The sequence below is a fragment of the Lepidothrix coronata genome, unplaced genomic scaffold (genome assembly GCF_001604755.1).
Source record: "Lepidothrix coronata isolate B3197 unplaced genomic scaffold, Lepidothrix_coronata-1.0 Scaffold134, whole genome shotgun sequence".
Lineage (NCBI taxonomy): Eukaryota > Metazoa > Chordata > Aves > Passeriformes > Pipridae > Lepidothrix > Lepidothrix coronata.
In genome coordinates this window covers 300,564-318,613 of record NW_016690314.1, presented here as the reverse complement: position 1 = coordinate 318,613, position 18,050 = coordinate 300,564, and the positions used below count along the sequence as shown (strand labels likewise).

The following is an 18,050-nucleotide window of genomic DNA, read 5'->3' as shown; positions in this document are numbered from 1 at the left end:
GATTACACCCACCTGCAAGCTGAGTGTGGCAGGGAGGGAGGCAGACACACCGTGATGCACCAGCCCAGCGGGGACCCTGCCAGAGGCTGTCCCAGACATCAGACACTGCTGCCACTTTATTCTCGCCGTGCCCAGGTGGTGCAGGGCTGACTGTAGGATGAAAAACTTGCTCAGATTTTGAACTCTTAGGGCTCAGCACAGTTTTAACACATCCCTCATTTTTTTCCTAACAACCCCCTGCCCTGTCCCTTTGGAAACATCCAAAGTAGGCCGGTGTTAATAGCTGAGGTCTTTATTTAAAGTTTTTATATACAGTAAAAGTGTCACAGATAAATCTGTGACAGACAAGACAAATGTAAATCTCTCTCAACAATTAGCAGCTTAAGATCTATAAACTACAGTGTTACGTTCACAAGTGTCATTTCTGTACTTTTCAACCCGTGCAAGTGAGTTTTTCTGTTTATTTTTTTTACACTTTTAAAACACACTTACAGCTAAGTCAATTGCCTACAACTATACCACCTGGCATACACAACACAGACACACAGGGTTTGTAACTCCTTAGCCACATTCAGAATTCACTTAAAAACTGGCAAAACTACTCAATCTTGAACCCTTTGTAGCTTGGCTTCTTTTGTTACAATGCTTTTTTTTTTAATAAAAAATGCATATTTTCAGAGCTGTCAGACCATGCTTTCCCATCTCAGTGTAACATGTACACAAGTCAACAGTTCATCTGATCAGACCTAAGCACATATGGGACTGGAATAAATCAACAGAGTAACTGCTGGGAGCATGCTGGGTATCATTAAACTAAACTAATAAGAGAAAAAAAGAACTTTATGAAATTTTAAATGGTAAATTTTTTTGCATCAAGATTTTCTTTCTTTGCATTGAAGGACACAGGGGAAAACAGATGAACTTCATTTGAACTCTCAAATGTCAATGAGGAGCTGCTGCTTTTGAAACTTACACAGTCCATTATATTTTTTTCCCTTTTTATGTGCCAAGGTTATATGTGCTGCAAACACATCTCAGCAATTTCTGTGTCTTTTCAACTCCGAATATGAAATGTTTTGGGAAACATTCTGCAACTCTGAGATGGTCACTAAAACATTTGTATCTACAAAGGAGACTGTTAAAGGTATTCACACACGCACTCACATCCATGGCAGAAACTGTCCTCTGCCTGTCATCCAGAAACACTCCATCAGGAAAGCAAACACAACCACGTACAAGGAAAGGGAGCTTTAAAGCTAGAATCACATTTCCAACAATATCATCGTTAAGCTATCAGAAATTATCACAGACCTTCAAACTGAAGAGGGAGAAAAACCCCAAAACGTTCTGCTAATGCAAAAGGCAAAACACATGGCAGTTGTGTTAAGATATGGAAAGTGGATGCAGCATCATACATGGCATTACTGCAGACAATTTTCTGGAATGGAAGAAACTGTTGAGAGAGAAAGAGACAGACAGACACACTTTGTCCAGACTCATGTACACAGCCTCCATCAAACAGTTCTGAGGTGTAAGTTTCTATTAAGCCTGCACCTTTCTAGCAAATTAGCAAATGGTATTTATTGAATGTGACAGAGTTCAGAGCTAAATGAAATTAGGATATAAAGAAGAGGGACAAACACTTCCTTAAATACTACAGATGAGTGGCACTGAGTGTCCAGATCTATTGGCTTTCAACTCCTTCCTGCTTTGACCACATAAAAACATACCATGCACAATTCTAGTGTGATCAAAACTGAGAAAACCAGAGGTAAAAAGGCCAGGTTTCAGAAATAAAGGCAACAAAGCATTTCAGTTATGTCCCAAATCAGTTCTTACTGTTATTCACACATTTGCTTCTGACAAAACTGTGTAATGGGAAGCTAATAGTTACCCAAGGAACATGAGTCACCAGAGAAGGGTGGCAACAGAGCAGAGCCTCACTGGAACAAGGAGCAGGGCCAAGGGGAGGAATGGCCACGCACCTTTGCTCTGGCTGTGGCACTGCAGAAAGCACAAGCAGCATTGGCCTGAGTCAGCTGCAATTGGCAATTTGTATTTTAAGTAGGACAGGAGCAGACTAGTGCACATGGTGACAGAGAGGTGTGCTATGATCCCTGGGGAGGGGGCACCTGAGTTTCCTGTGACTATGGAAAAAAAGAACCTTTGGAGGAAGAAAGATGGTTGAACGGTGGAGGGTTTGCCTCCACTGGCAATCAGAAAACCCTCAAGACTGTTAAACTTGTTTGAGGGAATTTCTCAGAATCTGCATCACAGCACGACATCTGTGTATATGTATGTATGTGATGTACGTCTCATAAATGTATGTGTATGATTTCACCTGGTTTAGGTCATGTGGGCAACATCTGGTTCCTAGAGGGAACTTGATCCTGCAAGGAAGGAAAACAGTAAGACCTAACTAAACACCATAAATGGTTTTGAAAGAAAATCCTGGAGTCTTTTTGGATTTCATGAAGACAAAAGATGAATCTTGGCATTGTTATGGTGAAAGGGACAGCAGTTAAAAATCAGCACAGAGTGAACACCGATTCCTTGGACATGAGGGCTGGCTGCCTGCCTGTACCAACAGGTCACCAGCAATGACACTGCAAAGGCTTGGGGTTACATTTGAAGCTGACATTTCCTTCACAGCTTTGCAAAGGTGTCTGCACCAAGTGCTGGCTCCTGTGGCTGAAAAAGAGGATGCTCTCTATGGCACACCACAGACATAGACACACAAATGATCTTACCAGAGCCTGACAGGAGGAAAACTTTGGTTTCACTTTTCAGGGGTTTCTTTAAAAATTAGAGCTATTTCTGAGACAACCATTCTTTTAAGTGGACTGTTGAGTTAATATTTCTTTCCTTAAAAGAACCTGTCTTTTCCCTAGGAAGGGATGAACAGAAATTCCTTCTTCTTATCCTGAGGCAGGAATTAGAGATGACATGCAAACAAGAAATATAAACATACTATCCTTCACATCTGGAAAAAGAAAAAAAGCCTTGCATGACAAAAAGGTGTGGAGAAGACAGATGGTTTTTGATGATGCTGCATCTGTATGCTCAGGAGGACAGACAAATGGCATGTAAACAGCACTGTTGTTTGACAGGCTGGCATTAGAAACTACTCTCCGCCCTCCTCAAAACTGCTTCAGGACAAGACAGCTCACAATTATTCACGCATTTCTTCATTTACAAACATCACTTCTTTATTTGAAAGAAAAAAAAAAAATGACCCTCCCAACCCCTTCCAAAAAAACCCCCAATAATAATAATTATAATAATAATAATAATAATAATAAAAAATCCTATTAGAAACAATAAGGAAGCACTGAGAGTTTGAGTATTACACTCTTCAAGTATGCTGTTTGGATTTTTTTTTAAATCTGTGAATATACATATATTAAAAAAAACCTTAAAAGTGCGACCAAGGGCTTCTGCTTAAAGATAAGTATTTCAAGGACTATTTCAAAATACTGTAGCACGACTGTGCAGTTACTGTGTATGGCATGAGGCTTCCACTCCATACACTCAGCCAAGTTAGTCAGCCTTACAGAAAGTTACTGAAGTCAGGTTAGCACAAACGGTGAACCCAGATGCTGAGCTGAGAGAGAGATCCACACGTTGTTTTTCTCTTGTTAAGGAAAGAAACCACTCTGAATGCATACATTTGGACATGGAATGTGATCAGACTTCACAGTAAAAGTTTAGTGTTACAGGTTTGCTGTGGTACCATCATTCAAGGCTGTGCACTAGATTGAGCTTTGATCATCTTAAGCTAACCACGTTCTCTTCTTCCTGACAGGTTTAGTACAGTAGTTCAGGCCACAATTTAAATTGCCCGTTGGTATGCTCCAAATTTCTGTATTTTATTAATTTCTTTTGTACGCTTTAAAGAATCTCAAGATTTGCATCCAAAGAGAACCATGCTACATAAAAATTATCCAGGATTCTCACCAAAAGAGTTCTTGAATAAAATCTAAAAAATACTATTGCAATGCATCTCGCAGAGAAAAAATGTTATTCTAAATGTAAACAAATTCACTCGGACACTTTAAAACTTCAGCGGAGTAGTTGCTGACTAATCTTTGTCACACTTGCTCACCAAGAGCGCCGGGAGGGAGCAACACAGCCCATTCCTGCCGCCATCATCTGGGGGGAGACAAGAACCGTTCCAAGTAGCCGGTGATGGCGTCCCAGTGCTTCCACAAAAAGGCAATGAAAACCACTATAAATAAAGTGCTGAACGTCCTATTGCGAGTCTTCATGAGGGGCACAACACAGTTGGCCACAGTGGAGACGAAGACGAGGAGGACAGCCATGACAGCCAGCAGGATGTTGATGAACTTCCCCAGCAGGTTCCTGGCTGTGGCATTCTCCAGCCCCTCCAACTGCACCACTTGCTGCTGCTGCTGCTGCAGCTCCATCTTGGAGATGCGTGTCTGGCACGCTTCCAGTGCCTCCTGTGGGCAAGAGCACACACTGGGTCACACACAATCCACGGCTGTCACCTCACAGACTGGGCCAGGCCAGAGTCAGCATTCCCACACACACACACTCCTGAACTGAGCAGAGGTAGCAGTGCCATCTCCCGTGCCTAAGGGTGAGAAGCCGCTCACTAACTGAGCACTGCAGTCTGTAACACACCACGGCACCTCATCCGCACCCAAGACGCTCAACAGGGAGGTGCCAGGTTGGGCAGAAGTTGGGCTTTGTTAAAACACACCCTTCAATGCCACCTGGCACTGTCAGCTGCCAGACCCTGCACATGGTGCTATGGCCACCCAGACCCACCATCCCTCCTGTCTCACTGTCAGACCAGAGGGACGTGGGTGTGACAGCCCTCAGCAATCCCACAGCCTCTGTCCAGAATGGGGGCTACCCTGCAAGCTGGTCACTTCAGCTTCGGTTCCAAGAGGTCACTGAGAGGACAAAGGTGCTGTGCCTAGACAGAAATCTTTGTCCTCTTCCTCTTCTAGGATGTGTATTCCCAGAACCTCCTAATTCAGTGGCTTGTGCTTTTCTGGCCCCTCTGCAGAAAACTACTCAACCTGGCAGAAAACTAAGTCAACAAAAACAACTACCCAAGGGCTCAGCTGTGTTCTGCTTGCTTAGCGAGCTGTGAGCTCAAGGAAAGGTCTGAGGAGCACCAGGGCTGGGACTGCACAGCTGCCATCGCAGGAGGAAGATCTCCTCCAGACTGCAGCAAGCTGTGGCACTGGCACAGCTCCAGGTGACACTGGGAGGGCTGGGGAAAGATGTCTAGGAGAAGGGTAGGAAGCACAAGATTTATGGAACTGCCTCCAGGAAGAAGCAAAGCAAAAGGAGGTTGAGGGAGAAGACTACTCTGCACAAAACCAGCTCTCCAAAGCCCTGCTGACTTGGGGAGATTTTGTCAAATCTTTTCGCTGGGTGAAACCTCAACTGGACCAATGCAACCTGCACTAAAACACTGATGACATGCAACGCAGGGGGCTAGGGAGAAGGAAAGAGGTTTTATGGCAATTAACACAACCAGATACTTCTCCTCTTGAAGATACAAAGTTACAATTTTTCCACTAATCCTCAGAGTCAGGTTTCTCGGGCCGACTTGCAAGTACCATCTACAAGTCTGCAGCAAAGCAGCAGTCTCTCCCAGACTGACCACTGATAAAGGAACCAGGATTGTTCCTCTGCAACATCAGCCCATGCTCTTATATCGTTTTTCATGCAACAAAACACTTACCTTTTCCCCAGCAAGGCTGAGGAATAGGCTGTCCCAATTTGCAAGTTTCCACTAAAAGCACCGAATCATAAAATGAAGATTAAAAAAAGCTATTGAGAAATCCCCACTTAACAATTTAAGTTTTCACCCTTACTTCTCTCTGCTGTTTGAATTTAAAGAGAACAAAACCTGACCCTTATAACACACCCCCAAGGGACAGCCTCCTGCTTACACGGCTGGAGGCCATGGCACCACTGTCCACAAACACTGATTAATTTTAACTTAACGGTCACTGTCAACTGCTACATTTCTCACTGCATCACGGTTGTGGGGGTCAATGAAACATGAGGGCTTTTCTTTGGTTATGGTCCCTGAAAGCACAGGGCAGAACTGCTCAGCTGCCTGAACAGCAACAACTGGGAAGGAAGGACATTGGACTCAACAGGACTTGCAGCTGGATCCACAGGCGTGCCAAGAGCACAGCCTGCTCGGTCTCCAGAGGAAATCACCTGGCTGAACCACCTCCAGGGATGAAAAGAGGGATAACTTTGACCTACAATTCTCTGCTCACACTATAAATATCTCGCATCAGCAATCAGAACTGAGATGTCTGCTAAAACTAGCAAAGCGATTACTTAAAATGGACAAGACACTTGTTCCTGAATAGGCCTTTCTCCACAAGGGTCAGAAGCAGCTTTGCTTTGTAGAAAGGTCTCCAATTTCATGATCTCTGTCTCATAGCTTTTTTTACATACTGAAACTTCTCTTTAAAAAAACACCTACTTATTTGGGCAAAGCCAACAGAAAGAATTGTTTCCTGACTCAAAGCAGTGAACACATAAAGCCATTTTTTCTTAGATGTATGTGACCATTGCTGTAAAACTAGTGACACAGAACCACACCCCAGGGCCCATATACTGGGAATGCTACTGTAAAAAACGTGTTCAGGTCATGGCTCGTGAGTGTCTAACACCCTACAAAGGCCTGCACAAGGTGTGGGCAGTGGCTCCTGCTTTGCTACAACTGATTCACAGACTCCGCTCTGGCTGAGCAGCAGCTCCCTCTGCGCAGGGGCACAGCCCTGCTTTACAGAGGAGGTTACCTGGACAGGTACCCAAGGGTCCCAGATGGAATAAGGTCCTTTCAGAATGTGGCAATACACAGTTTAGCAATAAAGCTACGAGGATTAAAATCAAATATTGAAATGCAGGAGTATTTCAAAAGTGAGTTCCTGAAAGAGCAGGCAGAGGGCAGGACTTGGATCCTTGCTTCTGTCACCCACCTGGATGTCCCGGGCTCGCTCGTAAGACTGATAGGCAATCTTTTCCTCCATGCTGGCCAGCTCCTGTTTCAAATTGAGGATCTCATTCTGGTGGAGCTCAGTCAGGTCATTTAACTGCTCTTCAAGTCTTTCACATCTAGAAATGACAACACATGGCACAGTGGCTTTAGTGAGAAGAGGGTGGCAAAATGACACCAGTGACAACTGAGGAACAAACATCACTGCCTGTGCACTGAAACCAGAGGGGCTGCCTCAGTCAGCACCCAGCACGCACTGCCACCATGGCCCTTCGCTGGGAATTAGTCCTTTCTACCAGGTAAACTCTGTGATCCTGCTCCTACCCTGGAATAAAACACACAATTACATGACAACTGTCAAGTGATGCAAGAAATCAAGGACAGAGTTAGAATAAAATAATGTATTCCCCAAACTTTTGTGTAAACCAAATAGTTCCCTTCTAATACCATAAGCTCTTAAGCATTTTCATCTACACTCAGAATAGTAATGGGCATAAAAATGACACAGAAATGACATGTGACTGATGCCTCAGAGAACATGATGTTACTGTCTGATCTCTGCATGAGGTCACGCGGATCTTTGACTTGTATTTTTCTTTATCTCCCACAAATGATGCAACTTAACAAGCAAATACCATCATATTATTTATAAGAAGGACACATGAATCACTAACCTGCAGGCTTATTTTTCAGTCTGCTCCTGGTGAATGGACCAGGAGCAGTCCTGAGGAAGAGGGTTGCCCAAAAAAACCCGAGTTACAGCAATTCTGAGAGAGACAGTTTTGGTTCTCATTGAGGGAGTTTTATATCAACTTATGTGATAGCTCTGATGGTAACAAAGGTGTGGGCACGGCTATGGTGGCCATTTTCCACTCTGATTTCCACTCTCTACTCATTCTAACAGAATGGAAAAGCTTACCACACAGCTCTTATCATCTGAACCTCGATCCTAATAACCAAGAAACTTCTAAGGAATTAACCACAAGGATAATTCCTTGTTTAAATTTTTCCTTCTGACTCTGCCTGAATTGAATTCATATACACACATATAAGATGAATAAACAATATTTATGTAGAATGAAGAATTTAATTGCAAGTTCTGGAACAAAGACAAAAATCCTGCTTCTGTTTTTTAGGATTTTTTCCCCAAGATTTTTTTTGGTGCTTCACAAGGTAGTTCTTCAGAATCTGTAGTCAAAAGCTAGCCTTTAAAAACAGTCTTGGGGTTTTGTTTTTAATGGACAAGTCTGACGAGAATTTTCATTTCTGTTCCCAATGCAATATTGCTTTAAACTAAGGAGCAGTCAGACACAGCATGACAATTTGCAGCAGCAAAACATGTGGTCAACCAGTAGTGAGACCAAGACAACCCCCAAGCTGATATGGCTCAGCCCAGAAAGGTGCCACAAGGACTGTGCAACCATGCTGAGACACACCAGGAACTGGTTTCCCCAGACTCAGAAGGGCATGGCCATGTGAAGACTGATTAATAAAGAAGGAGCACAGATAATTAATACTGCCATTTGTTCCCACACAACTTAACAAAAACAACAACTTGCCAACAACCAAGAAATCATAACTAAACCCACTCTAAGTCTCAAAGGAAGCATCAATCACTTGAAATATATTCAGTCTGTTAATATATTACAAAATTCTCCAGTGGGTTTATTACACAAAAAGAGACTTAAGCATTTCTGAAAATAGCATGATTGTGTCTTTTAACCTCCTCTCACACAAACACCCTTCATAAAATGGCTGTTGCCAGGCAGATTAAATCCTGTTCTCTAACAAGAAACAATTGTATTTTAATAACTTCAAAACTACCTCAATCTACAGGAAACATAAGGAAACCCTGCAAATCCGTATAGTTAAGAGTTTAAACAGAACAGGATTAGCAGAAGGGTTGGCTCCAATTCTCCCGCCCTGAATGCCGGACAACCAGCTCATTCCTGACCCACACCCTGCTCAATCCCAGAACTGCTGCAATTGGCACCCAAGAATCACCTGTGCTTCCAGAACCCACTGGGTCAGGCAACTGCTTGAACTGGGTTATTTTAAAAACCCACACCCCTGCCCCCACTAACCTACCCTGACTTATTTTTGAAATGACACAGCCTCCATTCAGCTGCTTTTCAATCCTTGTCCCATTACCTACAATTTAGAAAATTAATTTTTTTCCTGCTGCTTTCTATTGGTGTTCAAATTTGAAAAGCAAGGAGAGGTTCATGTGACTTACAGGGCCCAAGGCCAGGGTTTCCCTGTTGAAAGCTGGTTTGCATTTAACTGGGAGTATTACAGAAATAAAAGGGACAGGCCACCAGTCAAGGGGTTTAAGATGATAGACATCCCTCTAACACAAGTGCCAGTGTCTTTTGAACAGACTAAATTTGTTTGTAAATATACCACTTTATTTCAGGTATGGAAAACTCCTCTTTAGAGTGAAATTTCTCCTTGAAATTACCAGCCTCTAGATGAACAAGCACCAGCATAGAAATATTTCTGTGCAACGGACCAATGTCACCTGTCACAATTATCACAGAGATCATCAGAGCTGTTCTTATGGACACAGAACACTCCTGGGGCTCAAGTATGAGATATGGGAACACTTAATTTCAAACAGCCACACTGGATTTCCACACATTTTCTGAGGCTCACTGCGTGGGAACTGGGGAACTGGTCTGAAAGGGCTCAGAAACACAGTTATGACCATCTCATTTTTCAAAATGCTTTAAAGGCATTTTAAAGTAATAGCTCCAAAATACAAAGCTAATACACACATAGAAGCACATGGGAGGGAGGGATGTGACAAAAAGGACACTTTATCTGCACACAGTGCTTGTTGAGTAAAGAAACTCTGATCAAACTGATGCTAAAGACCTTTGAAGTACACTGTAAACAGAGTTTAACACCTGTCTTCAGATATCTCTCAAGATGGACCTTTTTTTTATAGCTATGTCATACAAACTTCCATGTGATCTTTATTTGTCATGAAATACATCTTTATGCTACTGAACACACTGCTTCCAATAGTGGAGTAAACAGCTAAAAGCAGTATCTATTTGTAATATACTCCAAGTCTTCTACCTAGAGGATACACAAGGGACAGAGTTTGCTCCAAAGCTGCTCTCAGTGCCCACATCCCAGTACTTCCAGGTCTGAGCCTCCCTGGGAAGAGCACAGCTTTGCAGGGACATTTTGGTGCTGTCCTGGCTGGGTGAGCACCCACCTGGCCCAACGTGCTGCCTCCACTGCCCAGCAATACTCCAGAAGAGCCCCCAGACCTCTGAGATTCAGCTCCTTTGATCTATTTTAAAACACATCATGAGGACAGACTGAAGTCCAACAATTAGACTACATCAAAACCCAGACAAATGGAAGCACCAGCAACTACCATTTTGGCTGACGGATTTCTCCCGACAGGAGGGTGGGAGACCTAAATGCCCTTTCCAAGGATGTCAAGCTTGGGAAGAAACCCAAACCCTCGAACTGGCCACACTCCAAATATGTGAGCTCATGATTTCACCATGTACAAACAAGTTCCTAAAGGGACACACAAGATGAAAATACTCAGCAGGAACTTTATTTCAGTCTCAATAGCACAGAAAGTCCCTGTTCATATCAGTAAACAACTGCCACCTTCCAACAATGAGATAAGCAACAGGCCAGTTCAGTGCCTGCTCTGAACTGCCGAGGTGCCGTCAGACTCTTCCTTCCTCAGTGACTCAGCCCCAGTGGAGCAGAGCGCTGCTCCAGGGCTGGCACGTGCGGGGCAGCACAGCCCACCCTGCACTCACCTCGATGCCACCAGGCCAGGTCAGGCCAGCCCTGGCAGCCAGCAACACCGGGGCAGGAGAACTGGAGCAACTGCTCCAGTGAGTCGCTGCCTCAGAGATAGTTAGCAAACCAGCAGCTACATGGAGTGATAGGCAAGATCTGGAAGCTGGGAAAGGAAGGGAGGAGATGGAGGAGGTAATGGAAAACCCACGAGGCAAGCCATGACTGATAAACAGAAACTGCACAAACACACAGGGAAAAAAATATCAGAACCTGCAAAACAGTAGAACATCTAAGAAAGAGGAAATGGACAAAGACCAGGTGAGAAAATGTCACGGCACATGCTTTGTTCCAGCTTCCAGGTACAATGCAAACACTCAGTGTCACCTGACAAGCAAAGGGCTTCTCCAAATACCTCTTTTTTTTTTTTTTTTTAAGCTCTAGCTCTGTGTTTGTTTTTGAAAGCTTCACAGAAATAGAGCAGACTTAGGAGGTATTTATAGCTTTTAAAACCAGTTATGATTAATTTGAATCCCCAGCCTCTCAGCACCAAACCACAATCTCCTTTCCCATCTTTTAAATTTTTTCTGAAGAGAGAGGTTCCAATTGGAGGAACAAGCGCCACACCTCCCTGCCAAGGCAGCAGCAACCTCTGCCCTTGGACACATCACATCACCTTCCAGTTCTAGGGTGACGGTTCAAAATACACAAGCTATCAAACAAGGATGTAGATTTGTACAGTCAGGTAGTCATCCCACTGTGATTAGCTCATTAGATCTCACTAATCGTGCAGTTACCTTCAGAGACAAGGGCACTGACAGTAGTTTAACTGGTCCTCCTTAAAGGTCACACCTTTAATCTATCTGCATCAACATTCCAAATGGCAGGTCTAAATTACTATATTTTTAAACTTTTATAAGCCAAGTGCAGATTCTCCCAGAAGCTTTTCACTCCAGGCTGCCTTGGTTAGCGGCTGGGCTCTGGGCTCACCTCGGGGCAGTGCTCTGTAAAGCTTAATGGCACATGACAGGTATGACTTCGCAGTGCACTAGTATGGGACCTACATGAACCTTGCTCAGAGGTGTTGGACAGTAGTGAGCCAGTTTAGCTGACAACAGGCATCAGTCCCCAGGGTCCGCCATTGTACTTTCAGGCCACTCCTTCAGCTGTGCTGTGCTTGCATATAACATTCCACCATGAATGGCTGCTGTATGTGTGAAACAACAACCTACACAGCAACAGACAACAGCACCTCTCTGCTGGGGAGCAGAAGATCCAGCTCCACGTCACTTCGGGATGTGACTTGATGACAATGAGTCACTAGGAACCAAAGTTGCTGTGCTGGGTGCTGGTTTCTGTCAAACCACTGATTGTTGCAAAGCAGGATTAGAAAGTGGTGTTGGTCTGGCTTTGTTTGCCCAGGCTCTGCAAAGCACACAGAAAGCTTGCTGTCTCTACCAGATCCTAGCAGGTTAAGCCTTTTCCAATGTTTTTCCAATGATTTGGCACCAGCATATCTAAGGAGCTGCAGGGCAACTCCATGTTACACTGCACAAACCAACTCAGCAAGTGGCATGGAGCACTTCAGCAAGCCGGTCCCCACGCACCCGCAGCAGCTCTGCTGTCCCTTGCAGGTTGTGCTCCACAGCCAGGCGAAGCCATGAAGACCACAAGGAACTTCCTGACAGCAGCCTGCTATCCTCCACCAGAATGAGGGCTTTGGCCTTGCATTTCTTATTTAAAATTTAAGAATCCTGTTGACTTAGACTGCAGTGTCTTGAATGCCTCAAGAAGAGCAGCTGGTAACTCTTCTCTTTGGAGCCTGGGGACAAGCTCTTGCTCCCAGTGTGCAAAGGGGAGGATGCCAAATTTCTACTGGACAGCACAACGCAGCCTGCCGAGAGCCTCGTCCAGCCAGTGAGGAAGGGGAAGCATTCCCTCAGCACCTCTCCATGGGCAGCTTTCCTCGGTGGGGAGGTGGGGGCAGCCTCAGGGTGGTGGGAGGCACTGGCTGCCATGCTACGCTGCCAGACTGCCTCCCTGAAAGCCACTGTCCCCTCTCCCCTTTGACTTCATCAGGGACCAGCAGTAGTGCAGCAACTGCCCCACCTTTCCATCACTTTCAGTGAGGGGAGGGCCAATGGAAGCACAGTATACCCAATTCCAGAGCCCTGTAACCTCCACAACAAGCACACTGCCAGTATCTGACATTTAATTCAACTTAATTTCCTTGAACTCTGCCACTGTGGGCTGAGTGGAGAAGACAAAGAATATCCTAGTTCTGGCACACGGGCAAGATCACGTCTTGTCAGAGAACATTAAGAAAGCTGGAATGTTTCTTTCTCTGGGAGACATGGATCTGAGTGTCGGAGGAGGCAGGGTCAGTCACTGTCCATGCATAGTTCCCCGTCTCCCAAACCTTTGCAGGGTTTATGCAGGGCAAAGCACTGTCTGATAACAGTAACTGCATCAACGTACTCTTGATTTTGGGACACCTTATTAAAACTCTTTGGCTTGACTTTTTATCTGGAAAACACTGTGAAATAACCTTTTTCCTTGCTATTTCTTTCATGTAAAGAAAGGGAGATGAGCAGCAAGACAGCAATATCTACAAAGGACAAAACCAGGAGGGAAAAATCCTGAGACCACCACAGAGCTTCTCACCTGAATCAGGCTGTTGGGAACAGCCTGCTGAGCAGTACCATCCCAGCCCTGGTGCTCTGAGATCGCAGCACTGAATTGTGAAACAAAGTACCACAGCACGTACCTGTACCGCTCCTCCTGCAGGGTCTGCATTATCAACGTGTAATCCCTCTGGTAGCGAACCTTAAGGTCCTCAAATGACTCTTCCAGTCTTGCCTGTGTCTCTCGAATTTCTTGAATCTCATGCAATATTGCATCAAACCCTGAGCTCTGCATATCCAGAGTGTTTGTTTTGGAGCTGGAAGCTCCCACAGGGCCCCCCGTTGTGCTGTTGGCTCCCACCGAGCCCGACGTGGCACTGGAGCAATCCTCTTCACTGCCATATTTTGGGCTTGACTGAAAGTTCTGAATAATGCCTAGAGTCTTGCTTCCTGTCCCATCCTCCTGGCCTTCTTCTAAGGAGTCTTTCAGATTAGCAATATTGTCTGCGCTCCCAAACTTGTTTCTTATGAGGGAGGCAATCTCCCGGGGTTTGGAAACCACAGCTCCTGCTGCCGAGTGTGTGGCCTGGGAGAAACTGGAAAGTCCACCTTTTACGCTGTCTACCACTCCCTCACTGAAGCCAGTGACTTTTGCTCCAACATCTTTCAAACCCTGATGCATATCCCTGAAGACATCCTTTGGCTGCCGAGGGATCCCATTCTGTTCAATCTCTCGCAGCTTTCGGTGGTAATGTTCCAGTTTCTTCTGCAGCTGCAAGATGGTCTGGGCTGACTTTTGATTTTTCTTCTCAAACACTTGCTTAATGCGGGCGCTCTGCTGCTTGTCTGCATTGTTGGCCAATTTCAGATACTCTGCCACGTTATCATCACGGGCTGTTTGCTCAATTTTGATCTGCTCAGTCAGCTTCAGTATCTTCTGCTGCAGGTGAGTGATGGCCACTTTTGTCCTCTGCGGATCTGGGGTCCCATCAACAGAGTCCGTGTTGATGCTGCCATCAGTGCTGGAGGCCACGGCACTGGAGGTCTGCGCCAAGCTGCTGACTTCCAATCGCTCGATCTAGGCAAGGGGAGAGAGAAACATGAATGCTAATCATCAGCTTCACCAACAGAAAACCTTTCATTCTTTATGCAAACCAACTTGGCAAATGGAAGTAATTCTACAAAAATGCACCTTTCTTCTCGCAGCCCAGGGGACAGTATCAATCAAGTGAGCATTATGTGTTTTACGGACATTTAATAAAAGCTGAGAAATAAGCCAAAACCCCTCATACTTGAGCCCACTTAATGGCCTCAAACAATCCAAAACTCAAGCATAAATGCTCATCAGGGCACTCGAGCTTGGCAGGCTGAGCACTCCGAGGTATTGGTACAAGGGCAGGGGCTCTACCCGCTGGAGAGTTAAGGGACTGAGAAGGTAACTGAGAGCAGAAGCCACATGGTTCAAGTGTACAGCACACCCGAGTCATTCCCAGTGCTTCACTTGTTTGTACAGCAGCAACCGTGAAACTTACCCCGAAAAAACCACTCTGCTACGGTCAGTGCTTCTAACAGAGACACGGGGCCCGCGAGGGACCCGAACGGACGCCCCGCCGGGGCAAACCTTGCGAGCGGGTGTCCCCGAGCAGGAGAAAAACAGCGAGTTTCAAAGGAGAACTCCCGCTTTTGGCCAAAAAACAAGGCAAACGCTGTTTCAGCGCAACCGAACCCGACAAGTGCCCACCGCGAACGGCCCGGGCAGCCCCGGGAGCCCGCCGCCCCCCCTCGCCAGCCCGGTCCCGCCGTACCTTGTCCCGGCGCAGCAGCAGCAGCGCCCGCTCGCCGTGCATGGCTCCGCCGGCCGCCCCTGCCCGGGCACGGAGCGCGCCCGCCCCGCCCGCCCCCTCGCGGCACGGAGGCCGCCCGGGCCCCGGGACCCGCCCGCCCCGCCCGCCCCCTCGCGGCACGGAGGCCGCCCGGGCCCCGGGACCGCCCCGACCGCGGCCCGCACGGACCTCCCTGAATGGCTTTTACACTTTCGGCTCCCGCGGCCACCGGCCCGGCGGGGACCGGCCAGGCGGCTCCTGGGCTGTTGCACTGGAACAGCTGCCAGCTGACCCACAGCTACTGCCCAGACGCAGAACCACGTCCGTGTTTGTGAATATGCGCTTTACAAAACAAAAAGTGCTCTTACAGTTAACTGTACCCTCTCTCTCGATTCAATATTCCATATTTAATGCAAAAAAAATCAACATCTTGCAGGCAGCAACACTGGCCGCACTGGGGATCAGCCAGGATCCTTTCATAACCTGAGGTTCTCTGTTTGCTATCCCATCAACAGGAAAACCAGTCAGACACCCGGAAAACCATTTTCCAAAGGAGTTCAGCTGCTGGAAACCATAGAATATCAGTTCACAGTCAGTTGTGACTCCTGAAATATCAGCTGCTCTCTTAAGAGGGTTTAGTTCTACAAAACCTGGATCTTGGCATCAGCAGCATCATCATGGCCAGTCTTTGCAAACAAAGATTTGGGAAAGGTCTCTACCCACGTTTGTTACAAGCGTGCTGGTGATACAGGGCTTTGCAAATGTGGGTAAGGCCTTCGCGCCTGCGCAGTGGATTTTTTAGGTGAGACACAGCGTGCGCTGAACTGAGCCCACTCTTTAATCCTGAGGTTCATCTGCCGGGGCCGAGTGAGCTTGGACAGCAGCAGCGAGGTCCTCAGGACGTAGGTTTGTTTAGTGACCTTCTCTTAGATGGATGGCCTTACAGGGCTGAACGAGCTCCATCTGCCCAGGTTTAGAGTTGTCGGATCTTGGCATAAATCAACGGAAAATTGGTGCTAAGAATTCATATTAATCAATGGGACCAACAATATGCATGACATCAGTACTGCACAGAGAACATGCTGTCTCCAAAATGTAGGGATGTACATTTTTAAGTCATACACATTTGTTAAGATACCTCTTCTTGGAATTTATAATTTCATTAAGATTTTCCCAGGGCTGTCACTGATCTGATTTCTCCCTATGGCCTAGAAGGACAGAAAGACTCTGGTTGTGCAGGGCACGTCTGACCTGGTAACATCACCCAGCACCCGTGGCACAGCTGCTCTGAGCCTCACTCACAGAGCAGCTCTGCCAACCTGCCCCCACCCCAACAGCAGCACAGCACAAGGTGTCTGTGCAGCACACAAGACAATCTTATTACTGTTAACTGCCTACGAACCAAGAGCTTCTCAAAAAATCCATCAATCCATTCATGACAATCTCTACCTACTCCAAAGCAAGGACATTTTAGTATTAGTGGCAGACGAAAAAAAGAAAGATCCACACATTTTATGCAAAATGTTAACAAATTAATTTGATATAACATTTTATCCTTTTTTTTCATAATTCTTTTGTTCTGGGCAGCAGTAAGGGTTGAGTGAGTGTGGGACTGACCCTGTGTCCCAGAACCAAACAACTGCTGATCACCAGCTCTTCTGCAGCCCATATGCTCCAAGCTGAGATCTGCACAGATAAGTGTCATGGAACTAATGGGGCTTCAATATTATGTTGCAGTAAAGAGTTTCTATCAGCTCAGTGTACTTCAGGTTGGGTCTAATTAGTCTACATGTGTGGATAATTACTATAAATTACACTAATAGTACACTCTTCCTCTCAGACACAAGTTTTGTGAGAGAAAAATTTAGTACAAACTTTCTCTTCTCCTCCTTTTAAAGTCAACTGACTTCAGCAAATCTGCTCAGGTTATCTCCCTACACCCGTGGCAGAAAATAACCTAGAACAGCAGTAGTAGAATAAACCATGTTGGGATAATTGCTTTATAATTACCAGCTGTGTGGATATTAATCTGGGATAAGAAAAAGAGTTCTTTCCAATGCAAAAGGAGATGGCTGTGCAAAGTGCAGTTCTGGAACAAAACAGAGATAATTTCTTTGTCCATATTGACAAGACTTTGTAAAGGGAAGACTTGGCACAAACTGTGTCCCTGGGAAATTCTGGTGACGTATTATTGAATTTGAGATGCCTGGCAATCTGTCCTGAAAAGATGCTGGTAAAGTAAATACTGTAATGGTCAGTGCTTGCATAAGAATAGGGATTACAATTCAATAGTCAATCTCCCTTGCTATACAATTTCCCAGTATATTGACAGTCCTGATCAAGGGGAGCTGTGTGCCCTGCCACCAGGAGGTGCTCTGAGAACTGCTCTGGCACTATGCCATGAACCAAATGAAATCATGTGAAGACCTTATGCTTTGTCTCTCTCAAGATCTCACCAAATTCCCAGCACTGTCTACGCTCTCAGGCTTCCTCTCCTGTACAGGTTTTCTAATGACTGTTCTGCAGCACACAGCCCAAAACCCACTTCAGGATTCTGCCTTTTGGTGCTGCTGAAGATTAAACACAGAAGTTCCTCTAAAGGTGTTTCACCCTTTTAGAACTTTTCCAGTGAAAACACATACACAGAATCATTCACCAAGAATATAGATTGTTGTTTTCAAACAGGCAGGGTAGCTGCATAAGTCAACAGCAGCTTTCAGAGCAAGCTTGCTGCAAGGGGACTTATGCTTCCTCCTCCCTTGTCCGGAGCTTCACAAGTGTGACCAAAAAGTGTCATGTTTCTTAGAATAAAAACATACAGGGCAA

General features: G+C 45.7%; 1 protein-coding gene across 8 annotated transcripts in view; it reads right to left on the bottom strand.

The window, feature by feature from the left end:
- Window positions 1-276: 276 nt before the first annotated feature.
- The window catches only part of TMCC1 (transmembrane and coiled-coil domain family 1), a 115,231-nt gene continuing 97,457 nt past the window's right edge, over window positions 277-18,050 (bottom strand). For all 8 annotated transcript variants that reach the window (XM_017827058.1, XM_017827059.1, XM_017827057.1 and 5 more), the window contains 3 exons: window positions 13,545-14,479; window positions 6,987-7,122; window positions 277-4,463 (listed from right to left, as the gene is read on the bottom strand). In XM_017827058.1, the coding sequence (XP_017682547.1) occupies window positions 4,149-4,463; window positions 6,987-7,122; window positions 13,545-14,479 (1,386 nt within the window). In that variant the 3' untranslated portion in view covers window positions 277-4,148. The remainder of the gene's footprint in view (window positions 4,464-6,986; window positions 7,123-13,544; window positions 14,480-18,050) is intronic.